The 16168-nt window shown below is 42.4% G+C and overlaps 1 protein-coding gene across 1 annotated transcript in view; it reads right to left on the bottom strand.

Moving 5' to 3' along the window:
• The window catches only part of LOC311242081 (uncharacterized protein), a 69290-nt gene that overhangs the window by 11899 nt on the left and 41223 nt on the right, over window positions 1-16168 (bottom strand). Inside the window, exons 13-15 of the mRNA XM_084331032.1 lie at window positions 11263-15957; window positions 10416-10530; window positions 5923-6033 (exon numbers count right to left, since the gene is read on the bottom strand). Of these exons, the coding sequence (XP_084187158.1) occupies window positions 5923-6033; window positions 10416-10530; window positions 11263-15957 (4921 nt within the window). The remainder of the gene's footprint in view (window positions 1-5922; window positions 6034-10415; window positions 10531-11262; window positions 15958-16168) is intronic.

Below are 16168 nucleotides of genomic sequence, written 5' to 3'. Positions count from 1 at the left end.
TGTGATCGCCGGCCCGGAAAACGCGTGGATTATGTATTTACAGTACCCAACGCTGAATCAATAAACGCGATCGATATTTGGAATGGCGATCAGGAATTGGAATAATCTTTTTGGATAACATCTGATCTGAGGTAAGGAATTTATTTTACCAGTCTTAGGATAATCAGAGCTGTTTTCACAGAGATATCAGCGTTTGCCCTATGCGTGTGTGTGTGTGTGCGATCAGGAAATGAGAGAATCGATATTTCAGCCCGCTTCTATAGCGTGCATAAGTACACATATACTATCGATAATCTAGCGTTTATTTGAAAACGATTCATAAATAGGCCGAAAAAATTACAACGTTTTTGTGTATGCCAGAATATTCCAGTAAATGCCGATTATCACGGAATCTTTATATTTTCCTTGAAAACGAGGGCTTTTCAAAATGCTATAAAACGGAAATGAAGCGATTAAAAACAGCGATTAAAAACTTGTGTAGTAAAAACAACACAAGCAGTGTAAACAAATAAGTCAATATAATTTACTATCTAACTAACTGAAATATACAGTATACACAGTGTCACATAAGGTGCAGTATGCCTGAGGTAGTGTTATAATTTACTGTCTAACTAACAGAAGTAGGGATGTCCGATATTATCGGCCTACCGATATTATCGGCCGATATCGGCATTAAAATGTGATATCGGAAAATCTCGGTATTGGTTTTCAATTTTTTTTTTTTTTTACATTCCTATAACCTTTATTTACCCAGGCAAGCAAAAAAGAACACATTCTGATTTTATTTATTGTCAAAAGTATGCATAATGTTGTGTTAATTCCACAACAAGAGATATGTAATGTTAATTACCTGAAATTATTCCATTTTGGGGGGGGGGGGGGGGGGGGAAACCCTGCATATATCGGTATCGGTTGATATCGGTATCGGAAATTAAGAGTTGGACAATATCTGTATATCGGTATCGGTAAAAAAGCCAATATCGAGCATCCCTAAACAGAAGTATACAGAATTCACAGTATCACAGTATTCACATAAGGTGCACATAAGGTATGCATAAGCAGTGTTTCCCCTAGGATTTTTTTCAGGGGGGGTGGTAGGCCCCCCAAAACGACTAGTGTTGTCGCGGGGCGCGCGTGTCACGGATACGTGGTGTCAACAGTGTCGTCATAGACGCGCGCAGTAAGGCGGTTTTTAGTATCTGTGCATTTCTCTACACTGAGCTGAAATGAAACGATTACACATAAATTAGGTAAATAAATATTAACACAGAAATTTACTTATTTACAATTTTACATACAGTAGTGACAACACACATACTGTATGAACCAGGGTTAGAAATTTCGAACCCTGGTATGAACTATTTACAAGACAGGGACAGTCTTTCCCACAGGATTTTATGAGACTGTGGTAGGTGAACCTTGGACTCTCTAGGAGAGTCTGGGGGCATGCTCCTCCAGAATTGTTTTTTTTGTATATTTGTAAGTTAAATGCACTTTGAGAGCAAAATAAAGAGGCCAGATCTATGATGAACTTTGTGCTCAAAACACAAAATCGACTAGATTCTAGTCGATTTTGTGTTCTGCCTCGAGGAGAGGTTTGAGAACCACTGGATTAGAGCATACATTTGAGCCATCAAAGAAATGAAGCAAAAGTGGTTACCTGTGTTGAACTGGTTTATTTTTTAGAAAATATAAAAATATACTGGATTACTATTACGACTACTACCACTGCCAATACTACTGATACATACCTATTGGCAATTTATCAGTCTAGGTAATTAATGGGAAACACTGAGGGAGGCACATACAACACTCATAACTAGAATTGCGGCCTCCCGTAGGTGGTTTTTTAGAGTGGTTTTGAAAGTGGGTAGGGATTCACATAATTGTATGGCTGTGGGTAGGGCGTTCCACATTGTTGTGGCATAATTCCGAATAATTGCATGTGCTATAAGTATAAAGTATAATAAATCGCAAATTATTTTGGGTATGCAAAGTAAAAAAAGAAAAGAAAAAGAACCTAGCCCCATTTTTGCCCGATTCATAAGTGGTTAACATTTATGAGTTAAGCAGTGATATAGTTATCAGAAAAGTAAACAAACTATTTCCTGCATAAGGAAACCAGTCCTTTATGGTTGCGTTCGAAGTTGTTGAATAAATGTGGCTGCACAGATGCCGTGAAGTGAAATTACTTTTTTTAAACTAATCTTTCGGTTCTTATTTGTATTTATTCAATATGTTAAGTGAAGATAATATGAGAATAAGTAGCACCGGTTAGTTCTGTACATCCCCCAATTTAGCCATTATGTCAATTCCCTCCTGGTCGTTCCCCATTATGCCTTACTGTCGGTCTGGGGAGGGTGTAGACTACCACATGCTGCCTTACTGTCGGTCTGGGGAGGGTGTAGACTACCAAATGCTGCCTTACTGTTAGTCTGGGGAGGGTGTAGACTACCACATGCTGCCTTACTGTTGGTCTGGGGAGGGTGTAGACTACCACATGCTGCATTACTGTTGGTCTGGGGAGGGTGTAGACTACCACATGCTGCCTTACTGTTGGTCTGGGGAGGGTGTAGACTACCACATGCTGCCTTACTGTTGGTCTTGGGAGGGTGTAGACTACCACATGCTGCCTTACTGTTGGTCTGGGGAGGGTGTAGACTACCACATGCTGCCTTACTGTTGGTCTGGGGAGGGTGTAGACTACCACATGCTGCCTTACTGTTGGTCTGGGGAGGGTGTAGACTACCACATGCTGCCTTACTGTTGGTCTGGGGAGGGTGTAGACTACCACATGCTGCCTTACTGTTGGTCTGGGGAGGGTGTAGACTACCACATGCTGCCCTACTGTTGGTCTTGGGAGGGTGTAGACTACCACATGCTGCCTTACTGTTGGTCTGGGGAGGGTGTAGACTAACCACATGCTGCCTTACTGTTGGTCTGGGGAGGGTGTAGACTACCACATGCTGCCTTACTGTCGGTCTGGGGAGGGTGTAGACTACCACATGCTGCCCTACTGTTGGTCTTGGGAGGGTGTAGACTACCACATGCTGCCTTACTGTTGGTCTGGGGAGGGTGTAGACTAACCACATGCTGCCTTACTGTTGGTCTGGGGAGGGTGTAGACTACCACATGCTGCCTTACTGTCGGTCTGGGGAGGGTGTAGACTACCACATGCTGCCTTACTGTCGGTCTGGGGAGGGTGTAGACTACCACATGCTGCCTTACTGTTGGTCTGGGGAGGGTGTAGACCACCACATGCTGCCTTACTGTTGGTCTGGGGAGGGTGTAAAGTAGACTACCACATGCTGCCTTACTGTCGGTCTGGGGAGGGTGTAGACTACCACATGCTGCCTTACTGTTGGTCTGGGGAGGGTGTAGACCACCACATCCTGCCTTACTGTTGGTCTGGGGAGGGTGTAGACCACCACATGATGCCTTACTGTTGGTCTGGGGAGGGTGTAGACCACCACATCCTGCCTTACTGTTGGTCTGGGGAGGGTGTAGACTACCACATGCTGCCTTACTGTTGGTCTGGGGAGGGTGTAGACTACCACATGCTGCCTTACTGTTGGTCTGGGGAGGGTGTAGACTACCACATGCTGCCTTACTGTTGGTCTGGGGAGGGTGTAGACCACCACATACTGCCTTACTGTTGGTCTGGGGAGGGTGTAGACTACCACATGCTGCCTTACTGTTGGTCTGGGGAGGGTGTAGACTACCACATGCTGCCTTACTGTTGGTCTGGGGAGGGTGTAGACCACCACATCCTGCCTTACTGTTGGTCTGGAGATCACCTGCCTCCTCTGATACATGTGTCAGAGTCACCAGCCTCTTCTTTCCACCTGACAGCTAGGAGTTTCACTGGGAGACCTTAACGCAGGCAAAGGTTCACGCTAGGGCTGGGCAATTAATCGAAAAGAAATCTCGATTTTGATTCATAGACCTATGCAGGGGTGTAAAGTACTTGAGTAATTGTACTTCGTTACAATACTTAAGTACTGTTTTGGGAGATTTGTACTTTACTCTAGTATTATTAGGTTTGTATACTTTGTACTTTTACTCCATTACATTTCAGAGAAAAAAAACATACTTTTTACTCCTTACATTTAAAATGCAGACCTACAAAGTACAAATCTCACAGGTCCAACCATTTTAATTAGTATATTTAAATTGTTTATCTGGCCGAACTAACGTTAACGTTATTAATCCTGTGACCGTAGGTAAACAGCCAATCAAATCCCCATCAATGGAAAATGAACCCGCCCATACCCATGCTGATTGGTCCTTGTGCAACACTATAAAGCGGGGATCTTTGATTAAACACCTGCTATCAGAAGAATAGACAGTCAGATCCGCATTATGCTGTGGTTAATATTGTGATATTATTCAGGGTACTGTAGTAGAAAATGTATAGTTTCTATACCATAAGATCATAATTACATAATTACTATTGATCTACAAATCAGTGATATCAGCTTCCCTTCGAGCTCTGTAACATATTAACATTAACAGACCTCTGTGGTAAAGGTTGTGTTTATCTTCATCAAACAATATTCAAGGTAGAATGTGTACAAAAGCAGGACACGATGACATAACCCAGAACATTAAAGCCAGGTCATCAGGACCAGGGGGGCCTCGTCAAAAGCCCAACGACCTTTGTCGATGATGTAAGATCATATGATTTGAGGGAGGACACTCCAGAATACTGTTTACTCCAGTATTCTATCTTTAATATTGTGATATTATTCAGGGTACTCCAGTATTCTGTCTTTAATATTGTGATATTATTCAGGGTACTCCAGTATTCTGCCTTTAATATTGTGCTATTATTCCGGATAATCCAGTATGCTGTGGTTAATATTGTGATATTATTCAGGATACACCATTCTGTTTTTAATATTGTGATATTATTCATGCTGTGATGTGAATGCCGTCCATGTTAGTTTACCTTCAATGGAGAAGTGCATTAAATAATTGTAATGCAAAAAAAGTGTCCTCTGTTCTTTCATTTCAGCATTGTCTATCTCATTGTGGGCAGAGTGTATGCTTGGTTTCATTCCAACCTTGCCTAAACACCAGCTGATGATTTCACTAATTGGCTCACCTCTTCAACTAACTCACCTGGTGCAATGTATAGTTAAAATGAAAACTTGGCCCACGATGGAATGAGTTTGAGACCCCTGGTCTATCCCTTTAAAAAGAAAAATTTACTTTTACTTTTTAGTACTTAAGTACATTTAAAAGTAGGACTTTTTTACTTTTACTCAAGTGTGTTTTTAGCCAGATACTTTGACTTTTACTTGAGTCATATTTTGAGACGGTACCCATACTTTCACTTAAGTATAATTTCTGGGTACTTTTTACACCCCTGGACCTATGCAATCTCATTTCTAAGTTATGACGCATTTTTTTTATTTAAAAAAAAATAAAGAATTATTTTTATTTTTTACTTTTTACTTAACTTTTTAAATTATTTTATTGAAAAAATAAGAATCGTGATCTCAATTCTTAGAGAGAAAAATCATGATTAGCATTTTAGCAAGAATCGCCCAGCCCTAGCCATCTCCCCCAGATCCCCTCCCTGATGAACAGGTGCCCTGACCGACCAGTAGGATTGCAACGACCAGGACTCATTCCCACCACAAACACTGCCAATTGTATTCATATGACGGGAAGACTGACCAAGCCAGAGGTACCACTGCCGGGATCTGAAACCTGCGAGTGCTTAGACCTACACTAACCAGCTGCCCTGGGTCTCTGCTTAGACCTCTACACTAACCAGCTGCCCTGACAGTGGAACATCATACAACTCTCTGCTTAGCAGTTTTGCAAAAAGAATTCTGGAAAACATTCCAGACAATGTACAGATGAAAAGGTTTAAGTTGTCAGGAAGACTGCATGTATGTGTGTGTGTGTTACCAGGGGTCTGTTCTTCCCTCCTCTTGGGTCTTCCTCCTCTCCTGGTCGTTACCTCCACCACCTCCTCTTCCTCCCCGACCTTATCAACAGTAACAAAAGTCATCCTTTCCTCTGAAGAGACAGAGAGATGGAGACACAGGAAGAGGGTTAAGCGGGATGAGTCATAATGAAAGTAGGGCTGAGCCCAAACGTTCAAACGTTCGGACCTTCGTTCGTTATGTTGACGTTCAAATCTAAATTAACTCAATCAGCGCCAGAGGTGGCTGTTTACCGTGTGGTAAGAAGGCCACCGCGGATACATGGCAGCGTTTGTGGGGCTCAAACTATATATTATATCATAGCTATGGATATAAAACTATTGCCCATTTGACATCGAGTATCTATCGTTCAATTTGTGAAAAAGAAATAATTTTCTCATCCACATTCCCGTTTTATACCGTGGTGAATATGAGTATAGTTTTAGAGTATTCCTGTTTAATCCCAGAAAACGCCGCTATGCAGCGTTTAGTGCATGTCACTAAAAACCGTGGCGTTTCTCGCCTGTATCAACAATCAATCTGAAATCAACGCTATATTATTGGTATTATGTTTCATCATGAATGCATGAAAGGGTGGGTGGGGGGGGGTCGTTTTTCTATGCTTCGATCATCACCAACGGAATACGCTACACACACACATTACACACATACGGATTGCGGGGAAGGGATTCTTCGATCAACGCAAGATTGATACCATATAAGCCCTTACCTTGACTAGGATATTCCAATGATCTGATCGCCATTCCAAGTATTGATGTCGATCGTGTTGCCAACATAATCCACCAAAGAACATGAACCGGGAGTGCTTGATTCTCCTCAATCCATGTGTTATAAACGCGTGTCCTGCCCGACAAGGAAAACCCGGACTTTTTAGATCGACACATAGCCACATAGTAAAGCGGCAGGCGGCGGTATTGGACGTTTGCGATCTCAGACTCATTCCACACAGGCTCCCTCGATGGATTATGAATGGGAATATCGAATAAAAAATATAACGATAGAAAACCGGACTTTTCTCGGGTTTGGCGCCCAAGCGTTGGCGAGTTAACCCGACTTATCTCGGTCTGGCGTCCAATGAGTTAAAGGGTTCAAACCTCCGCTTTTTTATTATAATTTTTATTTTCCAATTTTTGTTTTACATTTTTTTAATTTATTTTACACAAAAAATATATATCAGAATGTGATAGAGATCAGAATATCACAGTACCATGTTGTGTTTACAATCATTCGAAAGTCATGCACAAACAACAGGTCACAACAACACAGTCTAGTGAGATGAGGACGGGTCAGTCATATCAGGAAATTAATCAGTCATGCAAAAAAGAGTTTAGTGACTCACAAGTCTTATTTCATAATACAACGTTTCCGAATGGACGTTTGGATTAAACTAAGTGTATGCAGTGATACTGATGCTTTCCCAGCGGAACACAAGTTACTTAACGTTACACAGTAAGTTATGTTATGCACGTTAATTAAGCTATGTAGAGCGCAGCCCTTTAGCTTTAGCTAACGTTAAGATAGCAGGAGCCGTCGGCCAACAAAGATGTTGTTTCAACAAATGTATTCACAAAATTGTATTATCATCCAAAATGTATTGAAGCCTCCCGTGACCAGTACGTAGTCAGTACTCTTAACTCATTCAACGCCAGTCACGAGTATAGTCGGGTTAATTAGCCAACCGTTCAGCGCCAATCACGAGTATAGTCGGGTTTTAATCGTTATTTCTTTTATTAGCTATATCCATTCATTTTCATCCATCCAGCCTGATGTTATCATTGGGAATGGGTCCGAGCTCGGAAAAGGGCAAATACCGCCACCTACGCCTTCCAGCAGGTATTGCACTCTATTAGAAATGGTGTAGTTTCTTTTCAGGGGCGATCTGAGCCGTGCGGGCGGGGTTTAAATACTCAGACGAGGCAGGCCTTTACAACGATGGCATGGTACACTAACCCCGCCCGCCCATTCATGTGTAACCCTCGGTAATGTGGGACGGACCTCCATGAGCAGTATTTGGAATGGCGATCAGATAATTGGATTATTTATTTTGCATTACATCAGATACCAGGTAAGGACTCTATATATAAAATCTTGCGTTGATCTGATATTTCTTTCTACCCCGATCGCGGCTGTCTGTGTGTGTGTGTGTGTGTGTGGCTGTGTGCCGTTGAGTGGGAGGAGGTGGCAGGGTGGCGGCGCGCTCCAGGGCCCTTTTCATTCTTGCATGAGGAAGGATAATAACGATAATCTAGCATTGATTTCAGCGGATTAGATAATCAGGCGAAAAATTACAATGTGTTTATTGTATTCCACTAAAGGGCTATTATCGCGTCTTTTCCTGGGATTACTAAGAATCACCAAAACTATACTCATATTCAAAACGGTATCAAATGGAAATGTACCGATGAAAAAACAATCTGTTTCGTGCATGTTGACTGGAAGCAACTCACTGACAGTCGACGGGTGTATTAGACCTATAGCTATAATATAAGATATATTTTAAGCACTTGCAAGTGAACAAAGCGCCCCATTGACTTACAGCACTGGCGTAATAGCGCCCTCTGGCGTCCTGACCCGTGGCACAGAATGAGTTAATAATCGCAGCAATGAGGTTCTTACACCTTTTCCAAAGCAAAATTCAAGCACCTTTCAAGCTTTTTCAAGATGCCTTTTCAAGATTTTCCAGCATCTTATGCGGCTGTGGTAAATTTAATATTTACTCAATTATCATTTCACTTCTTCCATCACATTAAATCAGATGTTATTGTGCTATAAACAACCAAAATTATTTAGACTTGGCATCCTATATAACCTGGCTGAGCCAATATGAAACAATCACTCAAATAATCACCAGATAAAACTTCAATTTCAATCAGATATTTACTGAAAATGTGGAAAATAAGCTTGAGCCTTAAAATGTATACAAAATCAAATCAACCTAGGATTTTTATATAACCCCCACAGTGTTGTGTTCAGTTGGTACGTCCCATCAGGGACCAGGATGTAAGCTATAATGCCCATGTTATTAGTTGAAATACAGACGCACAGTTGACACGCTCTAGTCTCCTCTCTTGTTATTTTCACACAAACAGCTACCCCTAGTAGCTGGCTTCTTATGTTGCCAACATATCCTACAGAAAATTCCTTAAAATAGAAAGAATTGATTTGCTTGTTAGCCATGTTGATCACAGCGAAACCACAGCTCCGATGCATAATGGCGTTAGCTAAACAAAACAAAACTTGTTTTAAGGTAAATTGGCTTTCAGTGTGTCAGAGCAAGCGCACTCAAGTTGTGCAGACTGGACGCTCTGACCGAAGAGTCAGTTTATCAGAGCGGAGCAGATTTTCAGAGTGAATTTATTAACTCACCATAATATACGGTGTCGCTCGTCATTGTCAACATGAACAATAAACAGCCATCTGTGGCAACGTTGGCGGCTACGTGGCGTAGTGGGCAAGGCGCTCGCCACGAATGCGGAGACGCTGGGCTCGCCTGTTCGAGCCCAGCACTCCACATTGCTTTCAGTTTAGCTGGTCGTTCATACTAATACACATTGGCCGTATTAGGGGGTGGGAAACTGATGGGTGGGGATCGGGCGTTGTGGACAGCGACTCCTACAGGTCGGTTGGTGCGCCTGCGCAGTAGAATCAGGAAGTGTCGGGGGCAGCGTGAGCCTCCCACACGTTACTCCTCTCCACTGAGAGATCGAGCTGCGCAGGTGAAAAGATGCGACTGCTGTTACCTCAAGTACCGGAGGGGACTTGTGCTATGTATGACTTAGTCCACATTGCAGCCGGCTTGTGGGAGGCAAGAAACAGCGTTCGTGACAGGGGAGGGTTGAATTGGATGATACAAAAATTGGGATGGGAGAAAATATAGAAAAAATGGGAGAAAAAGTGGATAAAAAAAAAAGAGCCATCTGTGGCAACGCTAGCTCACTAGCTTGGTAACGTTTAAAAAAGATAAGACGCTAGCTAATGTTAGCTCACTAACGTTACTGGGATTAAAGCAAGCTTTCAGGAGGGGCGGGGGGGTCGAGAGAGGACTCCTCTTCATTTTGCGTGAAAGGCGAAAGCAATTAGGCTCTCTCCGAATTTTATTTCTTTATCTAAAAACCGAACTATTCAGTCAGATAGCGATTTATTATGAAAGTATACAGTGCAATTACAATTTCAATAACTTTCCAGCACTTTATACACAATTCAAGCTCTTTTCAAACCTTGAAAATACCACTTTGAAATACAAGAATTTTCAAGGATTTCCAGCACCCGTACGAACCCTGAATGTGCGCATACATTATAATATATACATTCAATATATATATTTTTGCATGATTAAAAACAATGGTACAAACGTCTGTTCGAAAAATCCTTGCGAATGTTCGGATCCCAAAAAACAGGTTTGGGGACAGCTCTAAATGAAAGGACAAAGAACAACTTCAACCACCATACACACACCTGTGTGGTCAGTGCTAAGCTTGCGTTTAGCAGCGCTGGACGTTTTCTTCGCACGTTCCTCCTTTGTCTTCTCCTCTTCTTCATCTCCTACCGCCTCATCTAGAGTCACCAGAGTCTACACAGAGAGAGAGAGCGAGAGAGAGAGAGAGAGAGAAATACAGAAAGACAACAGAGAGCGAGAGAACTTCAAAACCAAAGCCATGGTGGAAGCTATTTTGGGATGGCTTCATAGTAGAGATGCTCACAAGTTCAACAAGTAATTTTATCCAAAACCAAGTATCAAGTCTTTGAGCTAGTCCGTCTCAAGTCTCTTTGGAATATTGGTAAGTGTTAAATAATTATGTAAGTGTTTAATCCACTGTGCATCATATTTATTTCTAGGGAATGCACTTTGTTTTTCATGATGATCATCCATCTCTGATTTATCTTTTATCATTTCAGAAATGGATTGAATACAATTATAGTATGTGTTATCTTAGTTTTATCTACATTAGGGTATCGATAAGGTCACTTTAAAATATCATACTGCACTGCAATATGAAAAAAAAGACAGGATTGCTTTTAAATGTTATTCTTTATCTATTGTTACCTTGATAGGACTGGTCTTGGACACCTCATACAATATGCATAATACAAAATCATCAAGGAATACAACCTTACAAAGTAAAGAATTGTGGCATTAATACTGGGGCATAACATTGTTGAATGAAGTTGGGTACAGGTAGAGGGAGAGCGGTGAATCATGAATAAAGCTCAACAGGACTGTTTTATCCATGCTTATCAAAAACTACTATTTCCTGAATAAATAAACGAGTGAGTTAATATATTAACAGAACCAGTTCCTGACCTCAGGGTTGAAGGCATCGCCCGGTTCCTCCTCCTGGCTGGGTGGTTGTGGCTCTGTAGCGCTCCGTCCCACCCCTCCGTCCTCTTCCTCTACAATCTCGTCCAGGGTGATCAGTGCCTGAAGATATCCCTCCATCATCCCTTCCTCCATCCTTCCACTCCTCTCCACTCCTCCTTCAACCACCTCTCCACCAGGCTCGTCTGCTCCCACCTCATCCAGAGTCACCAGCCCCTCCGGATCCACCTCTTCTTTGTCTCTCCCTCTCTCCTTCCCTCTCCTCCTCCCTCCTCCTGCTCTACTGCTACTGTTACTGCTGCTATTCCTCTGCTTCTTCTCTCTCTCTTTCTCCCGCTCTTCGCTCTCCTTGCTCCTCTTCTCCCTCTTGTCTCGCTCCTTTGTCAGACACTTCTCTTTCACAGCGGCTTGTCTCTTCCTGAGCTCTTCCTCCTCCTCTGTGTCGTCTGGGTAATCTTCCTCTTCCTCGCTCACCTCATCCAGCGTCTGGTTTTCCTCTCCTTCGGGTGTTTTATCCTCCTCCTTAGTCATATCGTCTTTCTCCTCGTTTCCAGACCCTTCAGCGGGGCCATCGCTCTCCTCGTTTCCAGAGCCTTCAGCGTGGCCGTCGCTCTCCTTGGCCATTTGGTCTTTGTTTTCATTGTCGGAGGCTCCTGTAGTGATGTCACAACTCTTGCTCTGTGTCTCGTATTCTTTTGAAGTTTTATCGTCTTTCTTAGTGGTTCCTTCTTTCCTTCCTCCATCAGACCCTTCTGTGGTCATCAGATCATCTTCAACTTCTTGTTCTGCCTCGACAGATAGATAGATAGCCTTCTCTTCCTCCAATTCATCAGTTCTACATTCTCCTTTAAGCGCTCTGTTCTTCCTTTGTCCATCAGATCCTTCTGCAGTGGTCAGAGAATCATCAATTGGCTCATCCTCCACAGAATCTACAATCTGATATGAGTCATCTGCTTCTTTTTCAGACACTGCTGTTACGGATTTGCTCTTTTTAGCTTGTGTGTCCTCTTTTTTAGAAGTTGTATTATCTTTCTTAGATGTTCCGTCTTTCTTCACTCTCTCGGATCCTTCTTCGATGGTCAAAGAATCAACAGTTGGCTCATCCTCCACAGAATCTACAATCTGATATGAATCCCACACTTCTTCTGATACTTCTATCTTGGTTCTGCTTTTTCTCGTTGGTTTGTCATCTCTTTTAGCCATTCCATCCTCTTTTCTAGGTGTTTTTTCTCTTTTTCCTGACTCAGAATCCCTGACAGGAGTGTCACTCTTCTTCTGTGGTTTGTCCTCTTTTATAGCAGATTTATCCTCTTCCTGAGGTGCCCTTTCCTTCTTTCCTCTCTTTTTCATAGTGGTCAAATCATGGTCAATTGGTTCATCCTCCACAGAATCTACAATCTGATATGTATCTGCCTCCTCCTCCTCTTTTGTAGGTGCTTCAATAATGGTGCTGTTCTTCCCCTGTCCATGAGATCCTTCTGCAGTGGTCAGAGAATCATCAATTGGCTCATCCTCCACAGAATCTACAATCTGATATGAGTCATCCGCTTCTTTTTCAGACATTGTTGTTACAGCCTGGCTCCTTTTCTTTTGCTTATCTTCTTGTTTAGAAGTTGTATCATCTTTCTTAGATGTTCTGTCTTTCTTCCCTCTCTGAGACTCAGTGGTCAGAGAATCATCTATTGGCTCATCCTCCACAGAATCTACAATCTGATACACTTCTTCTGATACTTCTATCTTGGTTCTGCTCTTTCTCGTTGGTTTGTCATCTCTTTTAGCCGTTCCATCCTCTTTTCTAGGTGTTTTTTCTCTTTTTCCTGACTCAGAATCCCTGACAGGAGTATCACTTTTCTTTGGTGGTTTGTGCTCTTTTATAGCAACTTTATCCTCTTCCTGAGGTGCCCTTTCCTTCTTGTCTCTCTTTTTCGTAGTCGTCAAATCATGGTCAGTGGTCAGAGAATCATCAATTGGCTCATCCTCCACAGAATCTACAATCTGATATGAGACATCTGCTTCTTTTTCAGACACTGCTGTTACGGGTTTGCTCGTTTTTGCTAGCTTGTCCTCTTTTTTAGAAGTTGTATTATCTTTCTTAGATTTTCTGTCTTTCTTCACTCTCTCAGACCTTTCTTCAATGATCAAAGAATCAACAGTTGGCTCATCCTCCACAGAATCTACAATCTGATATGAATCCCACACTTCTTCTGATACTTCTATCTTGGTTCTGCTTTTTCTCGTTGGTTTGTCATCTCTTTTAGCCGTTCCATCCTCTTTTCTAGGTGTTTTTTCTCTTTTTCCTGACTCAGAATCCCTGACAGGAGTGTCACTCTTCTTCTGTGGTTTGTCCTCTTTTATAGCAGATTTATCCTCTTCCTGAGGTGCCCTTTCCTTCTTTTTCGTAGTGGTGAAATCATGGTCAATTGGTTCATCCTCCACAGAATCTACAATCTGATATGTATCTGCCTCCTCCTCCTCTTTTGTAGGTGCTTCAATAATGGTGCTGTTCTTCCCCTGTCCATGAGATCCTTCTGCAGTGGTCAGAGACTCATCAATTGGCTCATCCTCCACAGAATCTACAATCTGATATGAGTCATCCGCTTCTTTTTCAGACACTGTTGTTACAGTCTGGCTCTTTTTCTTTTGCTTATCTTCTTGTTTAGAAGTTGTATCATCTTTCTTAGATGTTCTGTCTTTCTTCCCTCTCTGAGACTCATCAGTGGTCAGAGAATCATCTATTGGCTCATCCTCCACAGAATCTACAATCCGATATGAATCCCACACTTCTTCTGATACTTCCATCTTGGTTCTGCTCTTTCTCGTTGGCTTGTCATCTCTTTTAGCCGTTGCATCCTCTTTTCTAGGTGTTTTTTCTCTTTTTCCTGACTCAGAATCCCTGACAGGAGTGTCACTCTTCTTTGGTGGTTTGTCCTCTTTTATAGCAGATTTATCCTTTTCCTGAGGTGCCCTTTCCGTCTTTTCTCTCTTTTTCATATTGCTCAAATCATGGTAAATTGGTTCATCCTCCAAAGAATCTACAATCTGATATGCATCTGCCTCCTCCTTCTCTTTTGTAGGTGCTTCAATAATCTTGCTGCTCCTTGTTGCCACTTTGTTGTATTTTTTACATGTTCTCTCCACTTTCCTTGATGTTTTTTCAACATTTCCTGTCTCAGAATCTTTAACAGGAGTGTCACTCTTCTTTGATGGTTTCTCATCTTTTTTAGCTGTACTATCTTCTTTTGTACTTGTGCTTTCCTTCTTTCCTCTATCAGACCCCTCTGTGTTGGTCAGATTGTCTTCTACTGGTTCATCCTCTACAGAATCCACTATCTCATACATAGCTTCCTCTTCTTCCTCCGTTTTGGATGCTTCCTTAGTTTCCTTGCCCTTACTTGTTGGTTTCTCCTCTTTTCCAGACATTCTATCATATTTCTTTGCGGTGTTGTTCTTCTTTCCCCTCTCAGGGTGTTCCGTGGTTGGCCGGTCATCAACACAATCTACTACCTGAGAAGAAGCTTCTTCTTCCTGTTCTTTGGCCGCTCTCGTCGTCCTTACTGGTCTAGTCATTCTCTCCTCTTTCCTCTGTGTCCTTTCCCGACTTCCTTCAGAGTCTTTGATAGGTGTGTTGCTTTTCCTTGTCGTATTCTCTCTTTTCACCGCTCTATCATCTTTCTTGGGTATTCTTTCCTTATTTTGTGCCTCTTCCTTGGGGACCTTGTTATCTTGGCTTTTTAGATTATCTTTGGCAGCTTGGTTGCCATCTTGTAAAGATTCCTCTGAAACCATTTTGTTATTATCTTTATCATCCATTGGAGTTTGTTTGCCTGAATCCAAGACTTGGGCGTCCTTCCCTTGAGGAGGTGAGTCTCTCTGGGCTTGATTTGTTCCCTCTACTCCCGCTTTCTCTGGCACCTGTGGTTGTTTGACTGATGTTTCCATTTCTGCTTCTGACTCTGCAGTGTTCACTGCAGCAGCTTCTGCTGACACCTTGTGGCCAGGCTTTGCTACTACACCCTCTGAGGTTGGTACTACTACATGCACCAGGTCCTTAACGACTTCTTCCATTGGTTGAGAGGGGGCAGTGTCGTCTGTTACTTTCTTAATGGCTGTTGCTTTGGATTTAACAGTAGCAGAAGAGGGTGTTGTACATCTCTTAGATGGTACCGGCTGTGACCTCTGAGCAGGATTTCTACTGGCAGCTGTGGTGCTCTTCTTTTGTTGTGTTTTCTGAGCAGTGGAGGACGGCTTTTCAGTGGGGGGAGCAGAAGAAGAGGAGGAGGAAGACCTAGGGACGGTAGAGGAAGATGAGGAGGAGGTGGTTGTAGATGGGATGATTTTAGACGAGTCCTTGGAGGATGAAGGGGAGTTTTGACTCTGTTCTACTTTTTTGGAGGAGGACAATCTGGTTTTGGGGGCCTCCTTTGAGGATTCCTTCAATCTTTGTTTGGTAACTGATGAACTAGAATTCTCTTCTGCTCTCTTTCGTTTAGATGATCGTTCTGGCCTGCGATCGGAGGATGATGATGATGACTTGGGAGGAAGATGGGAGAACTCTTTACCCACGTCGCCGACCTCATCGACAGTGACAAACTCTTTCAAGTTAAAAGAATCCAGGTCGAATGGGTAGGCATCAGAAGGAAGGTCATCCTCTGAGATATCATCTGTTGCAAAACACGTGTCCTGGGTGGAGAGAAGATATTATAATTGAGTATAGTTATAATATGTTTCAAGATCAACCAATTAACATCAACAACAGTGTTGTAAGAGGGAAGAACAGGGAAGATAAATGTCTTTGTTTTGTGCAGGTAACATGAAAAGAGTAGTAGAGGAGAGTAAAACTCAGGTTTGATTCTTTATCATGAGGTTTTAATGACGCATGACGTTTATAGAA

Source organism: Notolepis coatsorum, assembly GCF_963971535.1.
Source record: "Notolepis coatsorum genome assembly, chromosome: 1".
Lineage (NCBI taxonomy): Eukaryota > Metazoa > Chordata > Actinopteri > Aulopiformes > Paralepididae > Notolepis > Notolepis coatsorum.
The sequence above is the reverse complement of the archived record's forward strand: the minus strand, read 5'-3'. Positions and strand labels throughout refer to the sequence as shown.